Here is a 25,334-nt window from a genome sequence, read left to right as displayed (position 1 = left end):
TTCGTCAGCTCCGCGAGATGGCTCGGCGACTGACTCGCGTAGTGTTGCTTTCGCAACAAAGCGCAGTGAACTGTCGGCGGACCAAGAGGACGCACAAGGGCCACTGGCCTTGTCACTTCGCATACACAGATACCAAGCACCTAGTATAGAATTCTGCTCTTAACCGCCGCGGTGGCTCAGTGGTATGGCGCTCGGCTTCTGGCCCGAAACACGCGGGTTCGATACCGGGAAAGATTTCGACCACCTGAGGTTCTTTAGGCGAAATGCTAGAGGCCCGTGTACTGTGCAATGTCAGTGCACGTTAAACAACCCCAGGTGGTCAAAATTTTTGGAGCCCTTCACAACGGCGTCCTTCATGGCCTGAGTTAAACCCCCATAAACCACTCCGTTCTGTCCGCTTGCCACAGGATAACAAAAATTCGAGAGATTTTTGAAGAACAACGAGTGAATTTTTTTAATTTCGATAGTATAGACTAGCGCTGTTGGGCACTTACGATGGGCTAGAGGCATCTCAATAATTAAGGAGCCTAACAGTAATAGTTAAAAACATTACTGTTCAATATTAGTTAAGCAGCCTGCTAGTTAGCACATGTTTGCTGTATTGCGATATAATACACCGCTGACAACGCTATGCCGAAAAAAGCGCTCGTCTAAATCAAAAAGCCGATTTCTAATAATTGTGTGAAGTGTAAGGTGAAACACCCTGTATAATTTTTTCTTGGGGGATATTGGTAAACGGCCATTCATGATCTGAGAAAACCTACCAAATGCGCTCCACCCTATTCGTATTCTCCTAGTCATTTCATTTTCGTTATCCGAATCCGCTGTCACTACCTGCCCTAAGTCGTATTCCCTAACCACTTCCACAGCCTCGCTGCCAATTTTACATTGCTGTTGCCTTACGAGACTGTTGAACATTGCTTTGGTTTTCTGCATATTATTTTTAGACCCACCGCTCAGCTCTGCCTCTTTACGACATTGATCATGGTTTGCAATTCATCCCCTGAGGGACTTAGCAAGGCAATTTCATTAGTCAATCGCAAATTACTAAGGTATGCTCCATTAACTCTCATCCCCAATTACTCCCTATCCAGGCCTCTGAACACGTTGTTATGATTCAGCTTGCGACCGCTGTTTGACCACCCGACGACCCCAAAGAAGGATGCCGCGCTGAGAAAGCGATTGAGGGATTTTCTCACGCCTCGCTGGGTGGGAATAACCTTCCTGGAGAAGGACGCCCGGGGACAGCGACCTACGACGGACGGGACCAAGGGCGCCCGTTGAGGGGAATAATGGGATCGCGCCACCGGCGTCATCTGTTGGAAACTTCAAAAAAAAAAGTGAACTTGTACTTGTTATCAATTCAGATATGATTTTTTGCCTTGAAAGTGCAGCATGCTTTCACTGTTTCTGTTATTTATTGCATGTACGTACCTTCCATTTTCAGTGTACGTATATACTTATGTAGTTTGCTTACCGCGTGTTGCTTGAGTGTTTTGTGTATTCGGAAAGGGGACTCACAATTAGGCATTCGTTGCCTTTTTTTCAGCCTCCTCGACAGACTTTCTTTGTATATATGTAAAATAAACATTCATTCATTAATTGGTTCATTCATTCAAAAAGGTAATTACCCGTTTCCGTCAGGAGCCGGCCCCACCGTAGGGAGCTCACCGCATTTGAGGGCCGCGGCGTCTCAAGGACCACATGTGTTTTCGGTAACACGAAGCCGCTTGCACCATTGTTGCTGCACTACAGGAATTAGCAGCGGACTTGCAATTTCTCCTCTCCCGTTCCCAGGGATTGACTCTGCAACGAGTGGCTCTGCCTGCTATATGGTGTTGTGGAACTTTGATTGGTGTCCATCTCGGGGAAATGTGCCTTGCGTTGGATTGGCCTCCGCCTGATGGAGGGGCGGAGCCCTAGGGGATTTAAGGACGGCTCTGAGTGCGAAAGGACGCTCTGGGACCTGGCGAAAAGGCTCATCCAGTCGCTCGACGCTATGAATTCTGAATTATTGACTCTATCTCATTTCATTATGTACATAAGTTTCGTAAAAGTGTCATTACGCCCGCTTGTTTTCGTTTTCCCGAATATCGAAGCTTCAGTCTTTCCTCCGCCCGAGGACGCAGACACGCTGCCAACGGAGCCCGGGTTCGAGATAGCCTGTGCGCCAGGACAACGTCCTGTAAACAGTAGGTGAATAGCATTGGCAAGATCCCGCCTCCCTTCCTGACACCCTTCCTTATTAGAATTTTATTGCTGACTTTATGGAGGAGCAAGGTGGCTGTGCAGCCGTTATAGATATCTTTCAATATCTTTACTTTTGGCTCATCTACGCCCGGATTCCGTAATGCCTGCATGACTGCTGAGGTTTCGACTGAGTCAAATACTTTATTGTAATCTCTGAGGGCTATATATATGGTTGTTTATATTCTGCGCGTTTGTCTACCACCTGATTGATATTGTGAATGTGGTCTATTGTCGAGCATCCTTTCCGAAAGCCTGCCTGATCATTTGGTTGATTGAAGTCTATCGTTGTCCTGATTCCATCAGCGATTACCTTAGTAAATATCTTATCGGCAACGAACAGCAAGCTGATCGGCCTACAATTTTTTAGTCCTTGACGCCGCCTTTCTTATGGATTAAGATGATGTTCCTTCTTCCAAGCTTCTGGTACGCTGAATGTCATAAGGCGTTGCACTTACAGCGTGGCTAGTTTTTCCAGCACAATATTCCCACCATCATTCAACAGGTCTGCTGTTACCTGTTCATCACCGGCTGCTTTCCTTCTTTGCATTGACGATGATGATGATGATATCCTCACGCTTAATGGCGCATACCCACGGCAGGGGATTGGCCAGGGTGCATAGCGGATGCATTGCTTGTAAGGCTTTCTTTTCTTCCTATTTCGTTAATTGTTGTATGCCCCACTGCTGTGCGCTACTGGCTCTCTCATTAACAACATAGCAAAGCAGTATGTTGTGTCCTGAATTTTTTATGAATGGAAAATAAATTGAAGATGACAGGACGCCGTCACATTACTTTAGGACTGAATGATTTCAACACACTGTTGTCGCTAGGCCACTAGGCCTAACAAATTCCATCCTCGGTCGCCACTGCAGAGTAAGCCTGGTGAAGAAAGGTTCGCTCATCTAATGAAGTCGAGGAGTGAACGATGATGTGGTCCCTACGCCCAAGCGGTAAAAGAATCATGATTGCTCTGCGAGAGACGCGCTGCCGCCAGGTGCCGAATCCTTTATGCCCATTTTATGCCCTAAGGAAATAAACGTCTCTTCTAAGAAAAAAAGACCTGGGCGGGCGTAAGTAAAGACTCAGCGCTACATGACGAGTCACCAATTTGTTCAAAGTGGGGTGGGTTTATATAAGATAACCACCACGTAATAACATCCAATAGCCAGTACACACACATAGATTAGCATAAATCCAATCCGATAAACAGAAACCGAAACTATAACTCCGGACGCAGCAAAGGTGTTTTCATATTTCTTCTTCTTTGCGCGTGCACGCGTGTGCGTGCATGGCGCTACTTTTACTTCTTCATAACAAGTATCAGCCTTCATCTGCGTCTTCTTTCACGTGAGCGCGCTCCACGCGTGCGCTTCAGACAGAAGAAGCAGCTTTGGTTCATCGTCCCCGCCGCCCTGCATTGCTGTACTTGTGAGGATGGCGGAAGAACAAGAGACGAAGAATTTATCCCTCGGGAGCGTTGACGAGGTCAGCAGCACCACGATGGTGTCGAGGCGCAGCTCCTTGGAGAAACGCCGACATAGCGGAAGTCGGTCTCGTCGTAAACGGCGCCGGCGCCCTCCGAAGAACGAAGACATCCCGGAGGTGGAGACTCAGAAGCACGATGGCAGAAGACAGACGTCGGAATCGCCTCATCCTCCCTCTGAGACCTCAGCCGTGACGACGACGCACGCTAATGGTGGTGGTGGTTCTAATACTGCAGATGCATCGCCTGCACCGCCTCCAGAAGTAGAGACGCCAGACACTGGTCCTTCCATCACTCGCACTGGGACAAGCGATGGCAGAGGACAGACGTCGGACTCGCCTCGTCCTGTCGATGGCTCAGCCTTGATGGCGACCCCCACCAAAAGCGACGGCAGTTCCGTAGCGCCTGACGCGTCAGCGACACGAGAAGATATAGAGGCATCAGGTGCTTGTACATCCGGTATCCGCACTAAGACTCGCGGCGGCAGAAGACGAACGTCGGACTCACACCGTCGTGCTAAGGTCTCGGCCACGACGCCCACACGCACTGGGAACGAAGGCAGTTCCGTATCGCCCGACAGGTCGCCGAAACCACGACAGGATGCGAAGGCGCCAGGAACTGGAACGTCCGGCACCTGCCCTGGCACTCGCGACAGCAAAGGACAGACGTCGGAATCACCTCGTCATGCCGAGGGCTCATCTGCGTCAACAATCGCTAAGGGCCATTCAGGTCCCGTCCTACTACATGCGTCTTCAACGGTGCGGCCCGATGCGGAGGCACCAGACGCAGGTGCGGCCATCATAAACGTTTTTCCGCTTGTGGCTCTACTTTATAGTACAGCCCAAATGGCGTCGATGTCAGTACGAAGCCTAGCTGTCTGGTAGATTGAGTGCTTTTACGCCGCCATGGAGAAGCATTGGATGTTTTTGATTCCCAGCTGCATCTTACGCTTTTCTAAAAAAATCTCTGCCTCTCCCGTAACCGAGAGTAGAGTAAGCATGAAATGTTTACGGGCATAACACATTGGTTGTAGATGGTATTAGTCAAAATCTTGAAATGGGTGTAGTGTTCAACACACCACACATACTGTGCACTGGTTCATGTGGAAGCAATCGTTTCCTGTGAGTGTATGGGTAATCTCTTCCGCACTGCCTCGTCAGCGTTATTCAGTTTCTGTCAGGCTCTATTGCTAGGCTTAAGCAGCTGTGACGGTGGCGGCATTGAAATGCAGGACGATGGAGAAGCGTACGCGGACACGACGACAAGTGTATATGCAGCGCGTTCGAATACTCCGCGAGCGTGTATACATCTGCCTGCTAAAGGGGGAAACGTCATGAGCTGAAGGCCCAGTGGCCGGTCTTTTACATGCGTGAGTGTTGGACGGCGGCGCCATCCCTGGGGACGGCATGGAAGCAATTATTCCGCCCAAAGCCCTTCTCCCCTGGAGCTCCCGCTTGCTCTAAGCGGCCCTCTCTCTTAGAGCGTCTCGTTAAATATAGTACGGTGCCCGGATACTCTTGTTTCAGTTCCCGGATGTGTGGAATTCAGTGCACGGATGAGTGCAATTCAGTGCCCGGATGTTGGCTCTCGGTCTCGGCGTGACGTCACCACACTGCCGGCAACGGGAGCTAAAAGCATTTTATGCTTAATACGTTCTCTATGCGAATTCATCTCTTTATGTAAGCACACTCTGACCGCTGTAAGAACCACAGGGTGCACAATATAAAGATTTCCGATCATAGTCACTCTTCGGCCCATCTGTTCCAATGGCTAGTAAGAGTATTGACGCCTAAATATTCCAATGCACTCACTCCCCACCTCCCGTGGTCACTTGAGGTAGCCCCTCTATAGAGAACATGAGTGGGATATGCTGCATATGAAATAACATGGCCGTACTGGGAGTCTCTTTAGAGCACACATTTTCTCCTGTATCATTACAACACACACAAAGTCCCACAACACCAAAACACGTCTCGGAAAACATCTAAAGACGCATTCTCGTGAACATCCGTTTCCACGTAAACTGCAGCTGATACCATTCTTTTACTCCAACATGTCAAAACAGAAGTTTTCTGTTGCAAAGTTTGAAGGGAATGACGACACCAGCTCTATCAGTGCGGAAGGAAGGGCAGTGTACAACTGTCACTCGAGAACAGAGGCAGTTTTTTATGTGCGCGAGGCATGGTAGCGTACCCCGTTTCCCATGAGCATATTCCCGGTTGTCTGTCTTTACAGGAGGCAGTGACAGCAAGAAGGCGCCTTCAGCCGACAATGGCCTTCCCATCCAGGACAAGACTGGGCCCCCAGGTGCGGTTCCCGAACCAGTACCTGCGGGATGCTCTCCACCAACACTCATGACACCGAGTCTGGACGACTTTGGGTCACCAGTACGCGCTGTTCGAGACTTTGAAGGCGCCCAGCATCGCAAGGTGAGCACAACAGCTGCGTACTCGAGGTCTTTATTTGCTGTTGTCCATCTGTGTCCCCTACTTTCTCTTAGTGTCCCACCGCAGGTAGTCGACCCAGTATTGTAAATGTACTGACAAAGGCCGGTCCAGCAAAGGCCCAGAGTGAAACCACCCATTTGCAATACTGGGCCGATTAAATGTGCTGCTTGGGATGTTTTGCAGTCATGCACACACGGTTCGGTTCGTGTTGTGTCGCTCATTACGTAACATATGGGAAGAGGGCAACATATCCTAGCAGGAATTGCGGAGAAGTAATAGGGTATTTAATGAGAATGGAAGATAGCGAATGGTTCCTTACGGCCACGGAGTAGATCTTCAGAGAGGGCGATCATAGTAGGGGGCAGAAGAGTCAAGTGGGCGGTGAGGATTAGGAAGTTTTCATGTAAAACATGGCCGTTCATGGCACAGGACAGGGGACAGGGTAAAGGTGATGAAGCATCAGTGAGTGGAAACCTGGGTAGTAAAGAGCACTTACGTTAATTTGCTATATATTGCCGTTCTTTATGATATCTGTGGAAAAATGCGTTATGTTTCAAAGAAATTCCGTTTGTTTCGCTGCTTCTGTCAGTTCTCCGTAGGCTACTTCCCCGTGACGAAATGTCTTAACAGACACCTTTAGCATACCGTGTAGCGTGTTACCGTTAGCGCAGTACCGAAAGCCCGCCTACCGCCGCTGAGCACGCGCTGATTGGTCCCGATGCTGGAGGCGCGCGCGTAGCTGCCGGATACGTGGCGCCATCTGGCGACATCTAGGAGATTTGCGCATGCTCATTGGCTGCGCGCGGGCTCCCGATACTCCGGTACCGGTAACGATAACACTGTACACGGTATGCTAATGGTGTCTAGTGTTCCATGCGGTCAACGCGAGAGATTTCTCACTAAGCATGCGCTGCCTGTATGCGCATTTAAATGGCGGCGCGTCGAGCTTGTGTAAGGTGAACAGCCGCATCAGCAGCCAGTTGCATTTGTCTTCTCGCACTTTTCACTTTCCGCTTGTTGTACTTTGTCCTGTAGATTTTCTTCCAGGTTGATTATTTTGACCCTTCACTAATCGTAGCAGCCATCTTGTCGTCCTGGTTAGTAGCTAGCAAATCGAGCCTGTCGTCAGCTCAGGGACTGAATAACTAGTTAGCGGTGGTTGAGGGGCAGAAAAGAAATCACTGAACTCGCACACCTCCTGCTCTCCCTACATTGAAGGGGTTACAGTGAAAGGTCAGCCATGGTCCCTACCCCCCACCCCCCCCCCCCCTCCTCGCCTCATGTCTCTGGTGGTTTTGAAATTCAAGCCAGCGCTGAAATATGGGACGTAGCGCATGCATATACTTCCCATTCCCAGAGCTAGGCCTCTTCTAGCGGATTCTGTCTCCATTCAGTCCCTTATTTCAACGCTCTTTTCCATTTCTCCGCAATGCACCCAACCTGCGAAAGTAAACAGTCATTTCTCTTAACGCTTGTTGCTGTCAGCCGGCCCCAGATAGCGCTCACTATTTAAAACGTCGAAACCGCCGCATTGTTAGTATGGGCAGAGTGAGAAGTGACACGATATATTTTTCTCATGCAGCCGGACCACATAGCATCATCGCCGCGTTCTCGGGCGGACTGTAACCTGTCAGCACCGAATGGTTCGAAGACACTAGTGCGATGTAAGTGCAAGCTTACGTTCACATTTGTAATTCTTTGCTGCGCTTCCATCACGCACAACTCGCCTGTCGCGCAACTCCTTGCAAGATTTCAGTAATTCATGTAAGCTTCAGCTCGTAGAAAAAAGTGCTGATAATAGGTCTGCACGCTAGCAGGCAACCCCTCATTAGCGATGCTGTTTCACTTTGTTACCATCATCTGGAGGTTAATAAGTCCAGGGCGGACATGTTCCGGCGAATCAAATTAACTGTCATACAGACGCAAAGCGCCAGAAACGTCCCAAATCGAAACTTCTGTTGAATCCGCAGCATCAGGAGGTAGCGTCCGTAGGCTAGACAACAAATGCGCTTTAGACAATGATGATAAGGCATCCGCATGGTGTGTAGTAGATAAGAGACGCCATAAGGGAGGGCTTCGGTTTTATTTCGACAACGTATGGTCCCATAACGCGCACTGAAATCGCACACTATATACAGTCTTTGTCAAAAATATACAGCCCAAGGTGTTCGCTTCCAAGATGTGTAGTGGGGCTCTTTAGCTTATTTCACAGTACTAAGCTTGGGAGAGTTGAGGAGTTGAGTTCCTCCATCCTTCGTGAGATTAAGGTCCCTGAGTATGCAGGAGAAGCCGCGCTGCGGGGATCAGAAGCAGACCCCATGGACTGTGTACTTTTGACAAAGACAGTACATGTTCTTCATATACATTTTGCCGCTATTTTAACGCGGCCACCGTATCCGGGATTCCATCCCGTGACCTTTAGCACAGTATAGCTGAACCCCGAAGATAGCCAAAGCGTCAGGTCCTGCGTTCTCCCAGCACATCTCCCAGATCGTATGGTTTGAGGATGCAGAAGCGTCAAGCCCTTACAAAAAAGCTTTAGACAGTCTATAGAGTGTCTATAGACTTCTCTCTATAAAGTCTATAGACTGTCTGCAGACAAAAGTCTTTAGGCAATACAAATGTCATATACAGTCTATAGACAATCTTTAGATTTATGGCCATACACTTTAAGTAGACTTTTGTCTATAGACAGTCTATAGACTATGAATAGACAAAAAGCAATATCTATAGGAAGTGAATAGAGTCAATAAGAAGTCTATAGACTGTGTATAGACCATTTTTATAAGGGCGTATGCAATACTTTACGAAGGAAAGATCGCGGGCAGTCCACGTCCGTGCAGCTGCTGCCGATTCTTACCGCGTCACTCCCGCCTTCCCTGGCGCAGTCGGAGCGACAACACTCCGCGAGTTCGTCGCACTCACTACGCTCACCGAGAAAGTGGCGCGTTCCCCGAGACTGTACGGCACACTGGGCGCTCTCGTTTCCTTGGCCTTCGTCTACGTGGCGGTCACGCTGTGGACCAGGGATTCGAGGCAGCGACGCAGCGAGTGCACCAATGCAGAGTGCCGCGATGCCCACGCCTACCTGGACTCCCTCCTGGATGAGGACGTCGAGCCGTGCAGCGACTTCTATCGGCACGTCTGCCGCAAATGGCGCGTGCAGAACACGGACGGAGCCACGGTGGCCGACAAAGCCGCTAAGGACCTGGTTGGCGCTCTTCACAGGGCGCTCCTCGAAAGAGCGAGACGTCATCGTCGAAGTGAGCGCTTCTTCGAACCAGAGCGACTTAAATCATGTTTACCACACCGTGTGCATTCTCAGTTTATTATAATGCGCGTAGAACTTCCGGTACTGATCTATGGCGGAGACATGGAGGCTAAAGAAAAGTCTTGAAATTAATTTGCGCAAAGCTCATCACGCAATGCAAATAAATGTTACATGTGTAACGTTCACAAATATAAAGAGAACAAGCTCATCACGCAATGCTAATAAATGTTACATGTGTAACGTTCACAAATATAAAGCGAACTTGTGATATTCTGAGCAAGGTTTGGTTTGGTATGGTTTGTGGCGTTTAACGTCCTAAAGCAACACAGGCTATGAGGGACGCCATAGTGGAGGACTCAGGATAATTTCGACCACCTGGGTTCTTTTAGCGTGCACTGACATCGCACAGTACACGGGCCTCTAGAATTTCGCCTCCATCGAAATGCCAGCGCCGCAGTCGCGATCGAACCCGCGTCTTTCGGGTCAGCAACCGAGCGCGATAACCACTGAGCCACGGCGGCGGCTGATATTCTGATCAAACCAAGAGGAAATTAGTATGTACGAGTTGTGTGATGCGTAGACAACCAATAGTTCCTTTGGGTAATGGTGTGGATTCCAGGAAAAGGAAAACGGAGCAGCGTGCTGCAGTGTCAGGTGAGAGGATGAGATTTAATTAGCCTATATATGAGTAAAAAGTGCGCATGTTCAGCACTAGAGCACTCCCTGTTAGGCGCAGAGTATACTGCCGAATCCCTGGGGTAGATTTCCATCACTAAAAGTACGGAATACTTATGGCTGGTTACGGAAACAAATGCCCTCTTCAGAACATGCGAATTCTAGGAGTTAACGAAGATTTTAATCAAGGTTTCCTTGTTCTCTGCTTGCTTACCACAAGACTTCCGGTGCCACGTTTGAAAGCCTTCTCCCATTGCTAAGTACATCAAGTTACTGTGTTTTGAAGGGGGAATATGCCTCTGTTGGCAAGGGTAAGCGTTCCGTATATTTAGTGATTAAATCTACTCCGGGACTTGGGTACCATACCTGCCTGTAAAAGCGAGTGCGTTAGTGGCCAGCTTCCTTTCATTTTGCTCCCATATACGCTAATTCGCGTTTGGAGTGTAGTTACTATGCAGGGATAGGGTGACCGCTGATGGCGCAGGAAAGGCATATTTGGAGGTCAGTAGAAGCAGCTTTCGTCTGGCACGGGGTGTTGCTAGGCTGGTCATAACGCTGACGTAAGTGGCAACGCCAGTTCCCACATAGAAACCCTAATATGCACTTATAACCTCAGAGGGGAATTATTCTGCTCGACCGGGCCATCGCCTGGAGAAATGCGTTATATTTTCCATCCAAGCATTAAGCATTCAGGAAATGTCATCACCATCAGCCTGAAGCCGCCGCGGTGGCTCAGTGGCTATGGTGCTCGGCTGCTGACCCGAAAGACGCGGGTTCGATCCCGGCCGCGGCGGCTGGAATTTTTTTGGAGGAGAAATTCTAGAGGCCCGTGTACTGTGCGATGTCAGTGCACGTTAAAGAACCCCAGGTGGTCGAAATTTCCGGAGCCCTTCACTACGGCGTCTCTCATAGCCTTAGTCGCTTTGGGACGTTAAACCCCATAAACCAAACCAAACCATCAGCCTGACTGTGCCCGGTGCAAAACAAAAGCCTTTCCCATATTTCGGCAATTGCCCCGGTCCTGTACATGCTGCGACCAACTTATCCCCTCCAACTTCCTACCAACTCTCTGTCACTCCCTGATACGCCTACCATTTCTTGGTATGGAGTCCATTACCCCTAACGACCATCGTCTATCTTGCCTTCGCATTGCATGACCTGTCCTCGCCCATTTCTCCTTGATTTCGATCAGGACGTCATTAACTTGGCTGGCTTTCTAAAGGTCACTCTACACTACAAAGTGGTAGAGAAATGCGTAGCATATAACCAAATCCTATGTATAGCCTTCATAGATTACATGAAAGCATTTGTGTTGGAACATCAGCAGTCATGCAGACCTTACGGAATCGGGGTGTGCTGCTTCAGTGGCTTTCATTCCTCTTTCGTTGCTTGCGGGATGTCCAATAACTCTGCACGACTTCATCTCTCATTATCGTCCTGTTACATCGGCTACTGTATACATCTGTGTGCAACTCCTCGGCTACATTAACAATCTTATCTAAATTGGTAATCACATAACTCTCCTTGTCTCTTAGCGCATACATCTGATTTTTGTCCATGCCTAGTTTCCTCTTGACCGATTTAAGCTGCCTTTGTCCTTTAGAGCATGCTCGATAATCTACGTGATATGCTTCCTTATGTCGGTTACTTTACGCTCATTGACACTGATAGCTCTGTTGGATAGTTCTATTCTGTCTGTTGGGTTAGACTGTTTCATACTTTGGCGTTCCTTAATCTGATCTTTCATCTCCTGAGAGACTTCACCAATGTCCTGTCTTAACTTTCCTACAGCCTATTTCTACTGCGCACTGCGTAATGACATTTGTGAGGTTATTGTACATTGCGTGAACGCTACGGTCGACGTCCTAGGTTAAAGCCGAATATCTGTTCTGCCGCGAGGTCCTGAACTCCTATATTTCCCCTTCTACCACTGGCTGTTGATGGGCTTCTTTTTCACTAGCTTTCCCTCAAGTCTAGCCTTCTTCGAGACCTTACCATCTTGTCATCACTACATCGCACCTTGTCGAGCACAGCACATCTAAACGGTGCCAAGGTTCATTTTTAATCTTTACCATTCAGGCTCTTTTTCCGTTTTTCCCGTTTTCGGAAGAAGTTATTCATGATCCGTAAATTATTTCGTTCTGCAAACTCCATTAACTGCACCCCCTCCCCCGTCGTAATTCCTAGAACTTACGCGGCCTCCAGTCTGCTGCTTGCCTACCTTAGCATTTAAGTCGCCCATGAGTACAGTATACTGTACTCAATTTACTTTACTGCTTGCCGATTGCACATTTTCATAGAAGCTTTCAACTATCTGGTCATCGTGTTTGGATGTAGGCGCGTAGGCCTGTACCATCTTTCAATTCGTGCCTCTTATTAAGACCAATTACAATGCCTGTCACCCTCTCGCTAATGCTGTAGAATTCGTCTTGTTGGCAGCTACATCAGTACTGATAAGGAATCCCACACCCAGTTCTCATTTGCCCGCTAAACCACGATGGCATAAAAGGTCCCCGCCGTTTAGCCCTATACGAGTATATGCTTCGTTTGTCATCCTAAACTCAATAAGCCCGGTGACATCCCATTTAATAACCACCAGTTCCTCTAACAGTATTGCTAGCCTATTCTTCCCAGTTTAGGTTCCTACCTAGTCTTCCTGTATAACGTTTCCAGGTTCAGTTTCCAATGGCTGTTTGTCCGGAGCCAGGTATTCTTAGCCTCCTCCGCTGCGTCACAGGTCTGACCGCCGCCTTATCTGCTCCAGGACTGAGGTTTGATGGTTAATTAGTGCATTCATATATGAAGTGGTCGCCAAGTACCACAACAGGGTGATCAGATCCTGTTCTAGTGACGGAGTACGTTGGTGCCTCTGGTCACTGTGATCAGGCCGCATCTTAGGCCTGCATATGCATTTCCATCTGCACGCAGATTTTTTTTTAGTATCCGGTGGATAATTGCACAACACCGAGATTCGAACCACGGTCCCCTTGCACGCGAGGCGGATGCTGCTGCTCTACAACATGGATGCATTTTAAGGAAATAGCTAATAGTATGCATCAGTGCATAAAGACCGGAATAAAAAGAGAAAAGTGAAGTGTGCGTGCACATATTTTGTGCTGGCAACGATAAGAAGGGTAACAGGTGTAAGAAGGGTAACAGGTGACGGGGAAAAAACGTTGCCCGGCTATCCTGCCCCAAGAATATTAGTATTCCAAGCATATATTAGCGGTATAAGCGTAGGGTACCTCCTCCTGTTCATACTGGGAAATAAGTTGACTTTTTTTTTATTCATTGCTCCTAGATTCGCACGCCGAAGATCTCCTGGTTCACTTCTACGTGGCTTGCAGTGAATTTGCGGCCTCGACACGCATCATCATAGGACGGCCATTAGCGGGCGTTTACCAAAGTCACGTCGACGTTCTTCGCCTGCCGGACACCGCGGCCACTCTGCGTCGGGTCATTCAGCTCTCGCTGTGCCGAGGCATTTCCACCCTGTTCAGCGTCAGGATCGTGAGACTCAGTGATGAGGTCATCGCCCTCTACATCTCGCCGGGCCAGACCCTAGCCGAGAAGTTTTCAGATGTCGCCACCAGTTCGACGCTGACAGCGTACATCAGGGAAGCACTCGAGCAGGCAAATATGACTGAAGCCAGCGTGCAAAAGTCGAACATCGACAACACCATATACGAGCTGCTCAAGTTCGACAATGAAATCGTTCCGCAAGAAGTCACCCTAGCCGTTGCGGAGACAGTTAACGCGTCGCACTTTGCCGAGATTATCCAGCAAGGACACCCTAGACTCTGGTTGGAGTTTATCAACTCGCTTCTTCCCGCGAATTCCAAGCTGAGCGAACAGTCACCAGTCATGAGCCATCATCTGGGCCTTGTTAGGGAAGCAGTTCGGTATCTTTCAAAGAACCACCAAATCGGTCTCCTTTACATTTTCCTCCACACATTAGCGGACGTTGGCCGATTCTACTACAGCAACAGATTTGCCAACGAAGCCGAAGTAATGTGCCTGACTGCTAGCCAAGAAGTAATGGGGCCCGGTTGGTTCAACGTTTTCGCCAGCCTGATACGTGAGCTTATGCCTAAACCGTCGCGCATGAAGGACATCTTCTCCGGCGTCCGCGACTTATCATCGCGGCACGTGCTAGAGTCCGGCTTGGACGATGCGGCCAAGATGGACCTGCGAGCAGCCATGGACGGCGTGACGCTCATAGCGGATTACGAGTCGCTACGTCCGGTGTCAACCTTCAACGGGTCTTCCCCGTACAACTCCAACCACACGGCCGGCTTTGCCAGCCACTACACGTCCCTGAAGGCTCTAGAAGCAGAGAGGCGTCTGCAGGACCCGCCTTCTCTCAAAGAAGTTCTACTCTCCGATTCTTTCTTCTCGGGAGACACGACCTACACCCGTTTCCTTAACGCTGTCTTGCTCCCGCCATCCGTGCGGCGGCCACCTCTAATGTACTCCACCAGAGTCCCGCTGGAGTTCGATGCAGGCACAGTCGGCGTCCTCTTGTCGACAGGGGTCTTCCAAGCCGGTGTGCCCCCTCCGGCAAGCGCCGAGTCCTGGTACGCACAGAACGTGAAGAAGTTCATCGACTGCGTTCAACAGTCCACGGGCTCGGCCACTGTGACTGTTAGCCAGGGTCTCGAGCTCTTCGCGTGGGCTCGCGCCTTGAGGATTGCGTATGACGTCATGAAGGACGCTTATAACGTTACCAGGAACCAGAAGGGATTAGAGCACCTGTGGACCTCGGCACAACAGACGTTCTTCCGAAGGTTTTGTCTGATGACTTGCAGCGTCGGCAACGTGGGGCTGGAGTCCCGGCTTCGGTGTCTCGTACCAGTCCTGACCATGGTGGAATTTGCCGACGCCTTTCAGTGCCAAGCGTCCGCAGTGGTGGGCTTGCGACCGTGCCTGCCATACTTCGCTTACAATCAAAGTGCAGCCTAAAGCACAACGGTTCAATTCTAAAGTCGGCAATGTAACACGTGGACGTCTTCTAATGGTTGAAGGGAAACTTACGCAAACATCACAGGCGATGGTCTACTGCTATGGCTGTGCTGTTAGTGCCGTTTGAATTTAATCCGCGACAGTTCCATTCTATGTGGGCTTCCCAGCGCGGTTTAGTTTGTTCTTTATGATTGTCGATTATGGCACGATGCAATGATGTGTATCTGCTTAGTCGAGCCCATATTTTGGGCATGTGTGTGTCGGCGTGTGCCTTTCTATGTCAGTGACTCTGTACCTCAAGATTTGTTTCTCATTTTTCGAACCTCTTCTTGTTACCTGCTGCTTATAACGATTATCGGCGGCGTCGAGGCACACAATGCTTGTGGGAAAGACAAGCTTGAAACATCGAAAATGATTGTGAATTTGTCTTCCACGCAAGCTGTTTACTGTTCAATAGTAGTTATGGTTTACAGACACTTGATGTTCTTGTTGCTTGACAAAAATGTATTATGGTGCCTTTGTACACTTCGCTGACCTTCCTGATCAGCCCGAGCAAAAATTGGGTGGTCTAATATAACGGTTTTATTTCAATTACATTTCATTTCGTTTCTCCTTGTCATTTGTGACGGGCCCAAGCTACAACCCTCACTCGGAGGAATCATCTTTTAACGCGGTGTAGACTGAATAAAAGCCAGGGCTGTGTGAATATTCAGTTTCGGAATACAGAGTAGAATATACTCCTAGTCGATGCGCTGGACAAATCAAATAATGCAGATTTCAAATTATTGGAAACCATTCAAGGATTTTCGTTAGCTTTCCAATACTCTTCAAATATTTGGCATGTAGAAACGCCGTAGTTTTTTCGAAACTTTTTTGCCACAACCCCCGCTCCGACTCCGTCCAGCATGCTACCGCTGTGGGTTTGCGCGGGAAAGATTATTTAAGAGTGACGCGGTCCATTCGTGTTGGAACGCTCGTAATAGTCATGCACGGCCTCCGAGACTTTGCTACGGGATTGGCCAAGTGTAGCAACAGAGCCCTGAACGAGCACAGCGAATGAGATTTTTATCTTTCATAAAATTTTTTGATTGACAATAATTTTTCTGATTCGTCTTCCTAACAGTCGCTTTTTGACGGTACTCTCGTAATGAAATTTTCGTGAGAGACTATGTATCGTAGCGTCCGATTAAAAGCAGTTTCTAGAGGACTGGCTGAACAGTATATGAAACTCATCGCGGAGGCAATACCGAAAGGACACCATCGTAAGAGAAGCAGCGCCTGCAGCAATGCTCGCGGTGTCTGTTACTTGCCCAAAATCCGGCAGCGGTGGACGCAGGCGACAGGCGATAAAATTTAACATGAGAGCTATGTAAACGGACAACAACAAAAAAATGGCTCCTCGGTCCTTCACACTGGAGCGGTTTGTTGGACTGTGGCCGTCCGAGTGTCCTACCACAGCGCGATGTGCTCGACCACTGGGGTGTCCTACTCGACCACTGCCAATGCGCGCTTCCCTTTTGTCGCGACCGTCCACAGCAGAGTAGCCCAACGCCACACTAGAAATTTATCAAGCGTGACAAGCACCCGCGCGAGAGCGAGGGAATAGTGAGGGTACTAGTGTTCTTTTCCTTCCTCCATGGCGAGAAAGCGAGAACTAGAGAGAACGAGATAAAAGCGCCTCTGTGCGGCGCCGCAGCCGCTCTGCTGCTCTGAGCGGTGGTCCTTTTACTTTCGCGGCCGATAGTACGTGGGTCACCGCGTTATATTCGCCTAAGACAGCTAAACAATATACAACTGAATTGCTTCTCAACTACTGAACAACGGCTGAGGCGGCTGCGACGTCAAAGATGGGTGTAGGTCACGCGAGGTATCGGGACTAACTACAGCGCAGTTGTATCCGGCTACAGTCGAAAACGGCGCACCTCGAGCACATTTGACTATACGTCATCTCTCTTTTGTTGTCCTCTTCGCGCTCTTCACGTCGACATGCTATTTATTCTTTATAGCACAGGGGCTTGCATGTATTTGTTATGTGGGTTTAGATTGGATTCAACTCGTGGTGTCCCGTTTGTCTGTTCCGTTTATTGGCAGTGAAAGCTGCATCATTGTCAACAAAGCCAACATTCGAAACACGCGCCAAATTTGCTTGTCACGTGGCTTGAGTGATGATTGCGATGCGGTTCCTAGTAGGTTAGCAGGCCAGTGGAAAAAAAAGAAAGTTCGAATTTGGTGTTACTTGTTGAATGCAAATATGAGAACAAATTCCGCAATATTTATTTGAAGTAGAGTTAGTAAAGGTGTAGAGTAGGGTAACAAAACACTTTCCGAGTCGCAATAGACACGACCACGTGATTGCGGACGATACGAAACTGCGACTCGTGTTTCCGCTTTCGATCCGGCTGACATCCACGCCACTTGCCATCTTTGCCAGGCGGCTTGCGCGGTGCGGTCGGCTGCTAGGCGCCATACGAGCAGCGGCGAGCTGCTGCAGTGACGACGGTCATGTCGAATTACATAAACAACTACGGTTGCGCGAACGGAGTCAACGGCAACAGTACGATACCTCACAGCATGTCCTGGTCTCCGGCTGAACCCAAAAGCCGGGCCACCGTCGTCTTAGGCGCACAGTGGGGAGACGAAGGCAAGGGTAAAATCGTCGATCTCCTGGCGAGCGACACCCAGATCGTGTGCCGGTGTCAGGTGAGCTCACGTTCACGTCATCTTTCCCACTTGTCGTAACCACGTTCAGCTACGCACGTGGTCGTCTTCGCGCGGTATGTTTTCGCGATCGTTTATGTGTGCCTTCGTCGTGAATTATTTCACTTCGTTTTGGGCGCCGTAGCTGCCGGCTCTTGGGAGCTCGTCGCGCGCTTTTTTGCCGGCGAAGACACAAACCAAAGCGACGGTGACAGTCCTTCTGCTTTGTCCGTCACTGTTTGTGGCCAGTTAAAACCTGCCTCATTCTGTGGCTTCTGTACTTCATATAAGCTTGCTTCGACTAGTATCGAGGTTTGAGGATGCTCTCTTGGCGCGCGCGCGCTGCCGCGGAACTTGCTGGGAAGCCCTCCCGTTCGGAGGTCGTTTTTTCGTGGCGCTCGAACTTGAGGCCGTTAACGGTCAAGCATTTCGGTCGTAGTTGATCCCTGAAATGGTTTGGTAGTCTTTCGTGGGAGAAACAAAGGTTTGTTCCTGCTCAGTTTCCTTGCCGAAAATCACCCGGCGCTCGAATAAACTGCTGTCGCGGCTCGTGACTTCAGAGGTCTTCACGTGACCTTGATTTTATGCGCTGAGCGCCAGTTCGCTAGCTGGCTGGCTCGCGAGGGGGGCTTTGTGTGCTTGGGGCCGTTATCGAGTTTCTACGGCCGGGCCGCTCAAGCCGTTCGTTTTGGCTTCTCTCGAGGAAGAAAGGTGGGAACTACAGCGCGTGAAGCGCGCGGGCAGATAGATGATGGTCCAGCTTTGGACAACATACAGAACGCGCGGTGTCCGTTGATAAGCCGACGTTTTCTCGGGATTGGGCGATATGGAAGCGATAAATTGTACGGCACTAAGTGCCACAGTTGTGCTCGAAGTAGATAGGATTTGTTTTGAAATTCGCCAGCATAAGTTTGCCCGTGAGGGACCTTTGCAAGGTTCGAAAGTTCGAGCGTGACAGTTTGTGAACCTTCTAAGTGTGCCTTTAAACTACTGACTGGTATTGGTGATAGGCAGATGTCATTAACGAATTGTTCTTTATAATTAATTTCGATTAAGCCGATGCATTGAGAACGTGCCTTGTTTGTGGCCTTGTTAAATTGCTCCTTGATACCTCTGTGAATTTTCCCCTAATCGTGCGACAAATCGGTAACAGTTCTTATTTCATAGATGCAAGTTACCTGTGTGAGCTTAGAATTCGTTATTTCCTGGGTGTACTAGTTTGACCTCCAAAGAAATAAAGCAAAATAGGTGCCAGGAAGAAGCAGGTTGAAGCGCAAATCTGTACGGTTAGGATTGAAGTATGATAGCTTGTCGCATACTAGCAAAACCTGTATTCCATGTGCACCCTTCTCCAAATGTCGGCAGTTTGTTCATACAGCAGGTGCTTGGTGTAGAAATTGCATCCGGTTTCCGGTACTCAGCATGGAATAATTTTTTTGTTATTGACACTGCAGTCACATTGTGGGGATTTCTGGGAAACATATATAGGAACAGCGTGGTGAAAGCCAGGTTCGCAGGGAACGTTAAAAGTAATCTACAGGTGTACAGAGGTTAGTGTCAAGTCTGGTCGCTAAAACAGTGCAGTTAGCCCAGTTATTCCCGTCAGTTATGGTTTGGAGGGAAGAAAAAAAGAGTGCGTTAAATTGTAATGAAGCATGCGGAAGGATGTCATATTTTTTAAAATCGCTGTCTAATTTCTTGAAAGTGGTCTCGAAAATGGCAGATACCCGCTGCGGTGGCGTCTGTGTTTGGCCGTGGATCCCAAGTTTACAGGATAGAAAACCGACCGCCTTTTGATGGAGGTGAAATGTCCTGTGACCTGTGTCCTCTGTGATGTCAGTTCACATTAAAAAAAACCCTGGGTGGTCGAACTCAATCCGGAGCCCTCCACTGAGGAGTCCATCAAAGCTCACTTGTAGCTTCGAAGCATTATACCCCTGTATATTTATTTATTTATTGATACTGCAGGCCAAAAAACTGGCCCTAGCAGGAGGAGCAATACAGTAAAAGATGTGACAATGCAACAACAATAAACACAAACGAAAAATAACACTGGGTGTAGCAGTGTTACTCAGACAAGTACATTCTGGCACCAGCACAATAACTAACAAAACATGAAGAGCCGCACATGTGAAATTACAGACAGGTGGGCAATTTTTACTCTAAACAACAGAACTGTTTTTGGGGAAAAAAAGGCATCACAGAGTGAAGAAATTAGGAAAACATAGTAAATTGCGAACACTGCTTGTGTTTCAGTTAGTTTATAGAAGAAAAGTGATTTTCCAGCTCTTCTGCAAAGTTTTGTGACTGCAATACCTCGACAAGTATGGAATTCCAATCGTGTATAGTACATGGAAAAAACTATTCATGTGGGATTTTGTTTTAGAAAATATTGGTGTAAGTGAAAGGTTATGTCTGTGTCTTGTTTGTCGGAACTTAGAGGTTTTACGCAATGTAATGTGAAAATTGGAGATGATTTGCTTTACGCCTGTTTTCCAGCGTACTGATTTTATTTGTAAGCATTATTCAAGATGGGGAATCCTCCCTTTTATATTTACCAAAGATGAATCATCACAAAACGGGAGTTGACTTTCCTGTGGCATGCGCTCAATTTAACTCAGCTTACCATGGTTGCAGTGTGCGCGTTTCGGACTAATTTCACTTCTTGGGCTGACATCCCCATGCAGTGTTATTGTACGAAGGTCAGTTAACTTTAGCTTGTACTAGAAGCCCCTGAAAGCTTGCATGCAACTTAAAGGTGCACTGAAGAGGAATCTGAACTCGCCTTTTTGCCGCGGGAACTCGTTCTACACGTTCCGAGCATTCTTAGAAACTTTGACTTATTGCCCTGTGTGGCCGATTTCTCTAATTAAATCGAATTAACGTCCGGCTCCCGCCTCTATTTTTGAATTCTCTCTCGTACGGTGGGCGGAGTCGACCAACGCGTGGAGTGCCCTTCAGCCAGCTCCGTGGAGGCTTTGCTTTCGCTTTATGTTGTTTTTTAGGTTTCTGTGAATGAATAGTATCATTCGCAGATAATATAGCTTCAAAATAAGCCCGCAGAAATAAAAATACGCGCGGACTATTTGCTTCTGCGGATTACTACGTATTACTCCGCCGATGGCAGAGCGGCAAGCCGCCACGGGACTGGGTGAAAGGGACTCCGCGCGTTGGTCGACTCCGCCCACCGTACGAGGGAGAATTAAAAAAGAAAGGCGGGAGCCGGACATTAATTTGATTTAATTAGGGAAATCGGCCACACAGGTTAATAAATCGCAGTTTCTAAGAATGCTCAGATCGTGCAGATTGAGTTCCTGCGGCAAAAAGACGAGTTCAGATTCCTCTTCAGTGCACCTTTAAGGACGTTGAGATCCACACGCCATTAAATGTAGAGCTGTGAACTGCAGCTGACAAGTGGTGAAGTTGTGGGCGGTACTGTTATGACAGCACGGCAGAATTGATAGGGCAACTGTCTATTTCATACTAAGGCGTTGTGATGGAATTTAAAAAATAACAATATCCATTGATGGGTGTTGTTTTTTGTTATCTTTATTGTTTCAAGCATTTGCTTGCCCTTCTGCTGTATGATTCATATTGGACTACAGAAGCAGTACTTAGGTTCTTAATAACATTAAAGAAAATTTACACATTTTTGTGAACTTTTACCCCTTTTTTCTTTGTTATTAAATTGGGAGTTATTTCCTTTTTAGAGTCAGGTCATGGCATTGTATCAAGAAAAATAAAAAATGCAGACTTTCATGGGTGAATGAACTAATGCCGTTTTTCAGTTTGCTCTGCTATTGAAGATGGTCACTGTGTGCTACGCGTTTGTGCCAGCATAGGGTGATTCCACGCCAAACATCAAAGACGTTGTGGTCGACCATTTCCAGTTTGTTAAAAAATCTTGTGGAAGCTTGTCGCGTAATGTAAGCCTCAAATATTTTGGCTGAAAACAATTTAGTTATGAGGTGAATGCAGTTTGAACGTTTCGAAAAGTCGTGAAAGCAGGCACCACTGGATAATTGATGAAAAAAAATTTAGAAAACAGTCCAAAGATTTTTTTAATGACGTTTGCGCAGATTTATTTTTGTGTGGCATACTTATATTTTAGAGGTAAATAATACCATTTTGTGATTTCAAAAATATATTGACTTTCTCCAGATTTAGAGAATAGCCGTTTTGCTTCCCTAGATGTCAATTACCTATAAATAAATGTCACAGCTCATGAAACTGAATCCTTGAATGAAAGCAAAAAAAAGAATACTCAATTTCCTGAAAAGCCGCTGCGGTGGCTCAGTGGCTATGGAGCTCGGCTGCTGACCTGAAAGACGCGGGTTCGATTCCGGCCGCGGCGGCTGGAATTTCTTTGGAGGAGAAATTCTAGAGGCCCATGTACTGTGTGATGTCAGTGCACGTTAAAGAACCCCAGGTGGTCGAAATTTCCGGAGCCCTCCACTATGGCGTCTCTCATAGCCTTAGTCGCTTTGGGACGTTAAACCCCATAAACCAAACCAATTTCCTTAAACACTTCACCGTTAGGGGGTCCAGGTTTAGTAGAACAGATTATTACATTGCATTTCTGAAGTTTAATCTAGATGATTTTGGTTAAAAACGAGAAAAAAAAATTTAAAGTTGAGCGTTTGTGCCCTCAGTTGCGTTGTCCCTTAACGCTTCTTCACCACAGAGCACTGCACCTGGCATAACAAGGAGTCTGCCTTCACTCGGAGTCTTGCATCTTTAGGGCTGGAGCTAATGCAGATATCGCATGACATTTGAGGGGTGGTATGCGATAGGCGAGATCGTTTTCCGTTTCCAAGTTCAAGGGGGCCCGTTCTGGTACCAGGCAGTCGATAGCAGAAAAACAATGGTATTCATTTTGCTGCCTCGCGTGAATCTAGAGAGAAGCACGAGCCGGCACGGCAACCATAACACCAGTTCTTTATTTATGTACGAATAAGATTGTGCGCCTCGGAGCTCACGTGATGTGACGTGACGGAGCGAAGCTGCTTCGAGTAACGCGAGACACGCTGGCGGAGAGCACGGCGATCACCATGAACACACTGAAAAACAATCTTACTTGTGCATGGGGCAGATACGTGGAGGCTAACAAAGAGGGTTCAGCTTGAGTTAAGGACAACGCAGCGAGCTATGGAAAGGAAAATGATAGGTGTGACGCTAAGAGATCGGAAGCGGGTGGAGTGGGTGAGGGAACAAACGGGGATTAATGACATCCTAATATAAATGAAGAGGAAGAAATGGGCTTGGGCAGGGCATGTAATGCGAAGACAAGATAACCGCTGGTCCTTAAGGGTAACGGAGTGGATTCCAAGAGAAAGCAAGCGCAGCAGGGGACGGCAGAAAGTTAGGTGGGCAGGTGAGATTAAGAAGTTTTTCGGGGATGCAGTGGCGGCAACTGACAAAGGACAGGGTTAACTGGAGAGACGTGGGAGAGGCCTTTGCCCTGCAGTGGGTGTAGTCAGGCTGATGATGATGATGACTTGTGCATGTGCCCCCCTTCCCCACCTTCCGATTGTGGCCGCATCCAATGTGGGAAAGCCAAATTAAAAGAAATTTCAGGAGCGTGTATTTAAGATTAATAAATGGAACCGTGACCCTGGGCTCGCTTTTAGTGTTAATGGCCATCAATTTTGCAACATAATCTTGCGCCATACAACAACAAGCACTAAAAAAGGGCTATTATTTAATTTTACCAATTATTTTTAATTGCACTTTGTCATGGACAGAGTGCCGTTCTTATCATAAATCTACCTGCACAGACCACCTGTGCTGACGTATCCTTCATGGCTTAAAAGAAAAATGTCTGGGTTGGGGGATCAACACCTGCCATCGGTCATTGATGAGTATGTTTACGAGAGATGCAAAGGTAATGGGTTGGTATGTTTCCAGTGGCATGCGGTTGTCTTTTATACTGCTTTGTGTTAAATTAATTATCTTTCACTTAAAAAGATGGTTACAACTCTTAATATAGGCCAGTGATGAACGATACAAAAGAACATACCATTATGCTCCCCTTGGCCTCATATATCTATAATCTGCTTCAAACGCCACTTTTCTCCTGCAAAGTGCACTTTCGGCTGCTCCAAAGTGACTTTAGCCAATCACATCACTGTATACAGACTAGCTGCTCCAAAGTGTCTTTAGCCAATCACATCACTGTATACAGACTAGCTGCTCCAAAGTGTCTTTAGCCAATCACATCACTGTATACATACTAGCTGCTCCAAAGTGACCTCAGCCAATCACATCCCTGTATACAGACTAGCTGCTCCAAAGTGTCTTTAGCCAATCACATCACTGTATACAGACTAGCTGCTCCAAAGTGTCTTTAGCCAATCACATCACTGTATACATACTAGCTGCTCCAAAGTGACCTCAGCCAATCACATCCCTGTATACAACCTGTCCATGAGCATGCTTTCGAAAGTGTTTTATGAAATACAGCACTCTAATGAGTAATTAGTCACTAGTCGTGGTGCATGGAATGATGCACGTCAGTGTTGGCTGTGGCCTTAAGAGGGACAGCAGAGTTAAGATAGAATTTCGAAACGGATCTTTACGAGGCATGAATCGAGACCCACTGAGTCAGAGGAATTGCGCCGCAAACAAAGAATGTCTCATGGCTCCTTTCCAGCAGCTGCCAAGGAAATGCAGATCCCTGATGCCACCTGCCTTGTGTTGTGTGCAGTGCACAATGAATCTACACTTTTGGTAATGCTTCTCAGCTCACGTCTCGAACAGATGTGTCTATGTACTGCTGCTAGCACAAATATAGCATGGAAATCTTCTTGCCTTACATCAGTTTCACGCACATCTGTGCCATGGTGGCTATGCCGCTTGCGTGACCATCTTCAGCATTTTTTACGTGCTTGCGTTAAGCTGAGAAGGTGGCGAGCCACCCTAGTTTTACGTCGTGTATTTTCATGCATTGTTTTGTTGTCAGAGCCAGGAACTAATAGTGTTCCTTTTTAACTGCATAGTGAGAAAAATACGAAGAATATATTAATGAGTTGATAGAACAAGGTGGTGCTGATACCGCCGTTCAGTTTCTACAGCTGTTCATGCATGTTTTGTGCACGTGCTTTTGTCTGGCTTCACATGACAGCAAGCATTCAGCTTCCATTCAGAAGTCAAGGTTAGCCCCGCAGGTGTCTCTGGCTCTGTTGGTTCGCTTTGCTTTGCTGGGTTGTCGGCGCATGTGTCGAAGATGTTAGTTCAATAGTTGTATTAGTTGAAGACAATGGTGTGCAACGCACAGCGTGCGAGAATGCTTATATTAGTGCAATATGTAGCAGTATTAGTTGATAAAGACATGCAGTGCACAGCACGATAGTCTGTTGAGTTACACGAGGTGTGATTGGCTGCTGCAATATCATAGTGCTCTCGTGTGGTGGCCAGTGAAGCGGATCCCTTGCGGCCCCGGGGGTTCGAATCCAAGTCGTGGCAGTGTTTATTTTTATTTATTTATTTTGGCTCTGTTATACCCGTGCCACATGCGCACAAGAAATGGCAGTAAATGCTTAAGGCCTTA

The 25,334-nt window shown here is 47.8% G+C and overlaps 3 protein-coding genes across 6 annotated transcripts in view; all 3 read left to right on the top strand.

Moving 5' to 3' along the window:
- LOC149330674 (uncharacterized) overlaps positions 1 to 15,623 on the top strand; it is a 75,291-nt gene extending 59,668 nt beyond the window's left edge. For all 4 annotated transcript variants that reach the window (XM_089561308.1, XM_089561307.1, XM_089561305.1 and 1 more), the window contains 4 exons: positions 5,969 to 6,162; positions 7,763 to 7,844; positions 9,069 to 9,443; positions 13,428 to 15,623. In XM_089561308.1, coding sequence (XP_089417434.1) covers positions 6,088 to 6,162; positions 7,763 to 7,844; positions 9,069 to 9,443; positions 13,428 to 15,088 — 2,193 coding nt within the window. In that variant the 5' untranslated portion in view covers positions 5,969 to 6,087 and the 3' untranslated portion in view covers positions 15,089 to 15,623. The remainder of the gene's footprint in view (positions 1 to 5,968; positions 6,163 to 7,762; positions 7,845 to 9,068; positions 9,444 to 13,427) is intronic.
- On the top strand, positions 3,685 to 4,617 carry LOC149330675 (uncharacterized). Its single transcript, XM_089561271.1, has one exon. The coding sequence runs from the start codon at positions 3,685 to 3,687 to the stop codon at positions 4,615 to 4,617; it is 933 nt and encodes a 310-aa protein (XP_089417397.1).
- Positions 15,624 to 17,491: 1,868 nt separating the features above from the next.
- Positions 17,492 to 25,334, top strand: part of Adss (adenylosuccinate synthetase) — a 52,811-nt gene continuing 44,968 nt past the window's right edge. The window contains exon 1 of the mRNA XM_089561310.1: positions 17,492 to 17,788. Coding sequence (XP_089417436.1) covers positions 17,591 to 17,788 — 198 coding nt within the window. The 5' untranslated portion in view covers positions 17,492 to 17,590. The remainder of the gene's footprint in view (positions 17,789 to 25,334) is intronic.

The sequence above is a fragment of the Amblyomma mixtum genome, chromosome 9 (assembly GCF_055824585.1).
Source record: "Amblyomma mixtum isolate Tamu chromosome 9, ASM5582458v1, whole genome shotgun sequence".
NCBI classification, from domain to species: Eukaryota; Metazoa; Arthropoda; class Arachnida; order Ixodida; family Ixodidae; genus Amblyomma; species Amblyomma mixtum.
This window is presented reverse-complemented; position numbering and strand designations above follow the sequence as displayed.

Coding starts and splice junctions, on each gene's coding strand:
- LOC149330675 (XM_089561271.1), top strand. CDS start 3,685: ATGGCGGAAGAACAAGAGACGAAGAATTTATCCCTCGGGAGCGTTGAC.